The following is a 4206-nucleotide window of genomic DNA, read 5'->3' on the forward strand; positions in this document are numbered from 1 at the left end:
CCCAATCATCGCCGTCTGTCCCTCTCTCCATCGCTTTCCGCTCCCACAGACTTGGTCCCACTTCGCTATGCTCACACACCTCTTGTTACCAACCATTTCTGAGAACGTGCTTCCTGAGATATTTGGGCCTGCTCACTTTGATGAAAAAAAACATTACCAAATTTTAGCAATGCCAAAATTTTAATATAATTGCCAAAATTTTGTAACTTGCCAAAATTTTGGCATGATTTCTTATATAGTTATCAAAATTAGGCACCAAACTAAATGTAGCCACTTTTTTGGCAATTTTACCAAAATTTGGTAAGGTTGAAAATGGCATTAAAGGGCATGTTCACTTTGATGAAAAAAAAAACCTTACCAAAATTTTGACAAACTTGCCAAAATTTTGGCAGGATTTCTTATATAGTAACCAAAATTTGGTAGCAAACTAAATGTAGCTATTTTTTTTAGTAACTTTACCAAAATTTGTTAAGGTTGAAAATAGCATCAAAGTGAACAGACTCTTTTTTTTCCAAAAGAGACCTTTTAATAGAATGGAAACTTTTGTGATATTTTTAAGCTAATTTCGAACTTTATAGTCATAGTTAACTTGATCGTTTGTGTCCTCGAATAATCACCATACAAATCGTTCAATTATTCAGCTTTCATAAAAAGAAATCTATGAAATAATTGGTTTCCCTTTTTTTTTCTTTTCATTATAAAACTACCACATTCTAAAATCGTTCAGCGCTTTTATTGTTTGTCACTAAAAGTACTCACTCTATTTTAATATAAGCATTTCTGGCTATGTCCTGGTAAATAGTTTGAAATGTTTATGTTCTGAAAAAAAGTACCTTGGACCTGTTGAGATTGTAGCCAAAATAAATCTTACCAAATTTTAGTAAAGTTTATAAATATGTGTATCCATTTAGTTTTTTTTACCAAACTCTAGTAAATACATAAAAAATCTTGCCAAAACTTGGTAAAACCAAATTGCAATCTGAACAGACCCTTTATTCATTGATTAAGATTATGTATTGTATTATTTGATATCTAATGAATGCTGATGGTTCCTATATGCCAGTGTTGTAATAGTATTTCTCATTAGAAAGTTTATCAAATTCTTCCACAAAATCGAAAACTACCGTGAGCCTCCTATGTGCATTGCTTAGAAAATAATTAAGATGGGCATATAAAAGTTTAAGTTTGTTAAGGAAGTTGTTGTACATGTAGTAGATGTTATTAATTCCTCGGTATAAATATTCAATCCATTCAACAATGTAAGGATTTTAACTATGAATCTGGACATGTCTGGACAAACATGTCCATGTTCATAGGTAGAAATACTTATCATCCAGATTCATAGCCATAAATACTTATATGGAAAAAGGGAGTATTTTATATATGGATTAGAATTATGTACTTCTATTCTATTATTTGGTATCTAATAAATGTTGATGGCACTTATACATGCTAGTGTTGTAAGAATATTGTTGTAAAGCTATCATCAGGAAGTTTGTCAAAATCTTCCACAAAATGGAAAACTACCATGGAATTCCCACATGCATAGCTTAGGAAATAATTAAGATGATCATATAAATTTTGAGTTTATTACAGAAGTTGGAAACCCGAGCATGTATTCAGTTCTTTGATATAAATATTTTACTCCTTTTCTTTTAAAAAAGTATTTCTGGCTACAAATCTGGATATGTTCATTTAGATTCACAGGTAGAAATGCTAACCATTTGTATTTATAGTCATAAATGCTTATATTTTAGTATGGAGCAAATACCTTCTGTTTTCTTCATTTATTTATGCACTATTTTTTTTAATCCATATTCATACTTGAACAATTAGAAATAGTTGGCAGTATGATACTGTTGTGTCCACTTGCTTTATACCATGTAACTTATGCTGGGTATGTACTTTAGATATTTCATTGAGTCGAGTTTCCCAGTCCATGTTCTTGAGATCTCATTAAGAGGCATTTTGTCCATATTTTAGATAGGACATATACTATAAGATTACTATAGTAATAGAGTAGTGTACCCTCTGCACAGCCTGAAAAATACAGTACTGTATTACTTGCTCTACTCAGTGAGGTCTCTTTGTGTTGTACTCCAATGTCCTAAGTGTGAAAATGTGTGTACAATTTCCAAGTGCCCCTAGCCACACGCCACAAACCAACAGAACAATTTTTCCAAACAAACCAAAAAAAAGAAAAAGAAAGAAAAAGCTAAAACCACGCACAATGGAAACCAAAACCTGTAGAGGCTACAAATACACGAAACCCCCTCCTCCCACCTCTCCCACTTCCCCCTTCTCACCCCCAACCCAAAACCGCCCAAAGAGAGGAGGCATCCAACCACCAATCCATCTCCTCCTCCTCTCTCTCTCTCTACGCGGCTCAGCCATGGTGGAGAAGGCCAGCGCCGTGGCGCGCAAGCTCGACGTCTCCGTCGGCCGCTGCTCGACGTCCCCGTACGGGAGCGGCGGTCTCCCGTCGCCGACGAGCCCGCTCGACCGCGCGGCGCTTCACGCGCCGTCGCCGCGCGGCGTGTGGCGGCACCGCGACGCGGGCGGGGTCGGGCTCGGCATCCTGGCGGCGCTCGAGGCGCAGGAGGAGGAGGAGGCGCGGAAGCCCGCGGTGTCCGCCGTCGCCATCGCGGCGTCGGCGTCGGCGTCGTCCTCCGCGGCCGCCACCACCACCCGGCGCCGCGCCGCGAGGCTGGAGGTCTCGGAGCTCGGGTGCAGCGGGCGGTGCGCCACCAGCCTGTGCGGCTCCGGCGCCGGCGCGGCGGCGTTCCGGGTGGCGGAGTTCCTGGCGTGCTGCGACCTCTGCCGGCGGCCGCTCGACGGCAAGGACATCTTCATGTACAGAGGGGAGCGCGCCTTCTGCAGCATGGAGTGCCGCTACCACGCCATCGTCAGCGACGAGTTCCAACAGGAGAAGGACCGGAAGCGCCGCGCCGCCGCCGCCGCCGCCCCGAGGGATATCCCCAGCAAGGTCTCCGCCGCCCCATCAACCGCGGCGGCGGAGATCGCCGGATCGCCGTGCTCCGGCGGCGGCCAGATCTTCTTCACCACCGGAATCGTAGCCGCCTGATCAGCAGAAAGAAAGGAAGGACGCCGCGGCTGTAACATAAAAGAAAATAATAATTAAAAAATAAGAAAAGATGAGAAGAGGAAGAGGAAAAATAATAATTAAGGGTGTATTAATTATGTGTAGAGAGATTAGAGAGGTGTTTTGGTGGGAGGATTTTTGCTCTCCTTGTTTGCTTTGCAAGAGGGAGGCATTGGTTTTGGTCTTGATTTTTGTTTTCTTTTTGCCTCTTTATGTAATATTTTTGGTGGTGCTACAAGAGGAAGACCAAGCAAGAAAGGGATGATGACAAGTTTTCCAAGAATTGTTGCTTCCTTTTTCTTTTTGTTGTCTCCAATCTCAACTCTTATAAGGGAATACTCATAATTTCATTCATCTAAGAGTTACAGTATCTCCATTTTAGAGTGAAATGTTCATGCATCCATCTTGAAATGTTTTGCTTGCCCGGGCTAGGTGAAGAATTAACCTCCAAATACATCTGCTCGTTGCAAGAACTCCCTACCTGCAACAAGCGCCGAGAATTACATGAACAAACTAAGCTAGCTCTGCTCCCTGCCGCGATGCACGCCGCCGGCGACACCGGGATCAAGATGAAACTGAAGAGGCTGCTCGATCGATTGGTCGATGAGGGTGTACAAACTGAAGATGCTAATTAGTGAATCGATGGTGCGGATTAATTAGGAGAGGGGGGGGGGGGGGGGAGAGGAATTGAGTGTTGTTGATCGATCAGGGTGTAACTAACCGTGGTTGGGTGAGAGCTCAATGATTGATGGGTGGATCTACCATACGGGGAGTGGTTGGGTTGGGTGGGTCGTCTGTGGCTTCTGGTTGAGCTTCCACGTCTTCGTACCAGGTTAGGGTGTGTTTAGTTCCAAAGATTTTTTTTCAAACTTTTAACTTTCCATTACATCAAAACTTTTATACACACAACTTATCAAAACTTTCATACACACAACTTTTCAGTCATATCGTCTCTAATTTTAACCAAATTCTAAACTTTGGGCCAATATAAACACAGCCTTAGTATTACCGCCGTACTTATTGAACAAATTAATTCTAGAGCACGTCATTTTTTTGACCGTCATCTTGTTTAATTACTTGAGATTTAGGCAGATGATCAAGAC

At 42.0% G+C, this 4206-nt stretch overlaps 1 protein-coding gene across 1 annotated transcript; it reads left to right on the forward strand.

Moving 5' to 3' along the window:
* Positions 1-2290: 2290 nt before the first annotated feature.
* Positions 2291-3457, forward strand: LOC136355724 (FCS-Like Zinc finger 14-like). The gene has a single exon (XM_066308574.1). The coding sequence runs from the start codon at positions 2393-2395 to the stop codon at positions 3083-3085; it is 693 nt and encodes a 230-aa protein (XP_066164671.1). The 5' UTR covers positions 2291-2392; the 3' UTR covers positions 3086-3457.
* The last annotated feature ends 749 nt before the right edge of the window (positions 3458-4206 follow it).

This window comes from Oryza sativa, chromosome 3 (assembly GCF_034140825.1).
Source record: "Oryza sativa Japonica Group chromosome 3, ASM3414082v1".
NCBI lineage: Eukaryota > Viridiplantae > Streptophyta > Magnoliopsida > Poales > Poaceae > Oryza > Oryza sativa.

Excerpts from the sequence above, each read along its gene's own strand:
- LOC136355724 (XM_066308574.1), top strand. The coding sequence starts at position 2,393 with ATGGTGGAGAAGGCCAGCGCCGTGGCGCGCAAGCTCGACGTCTCCGTC.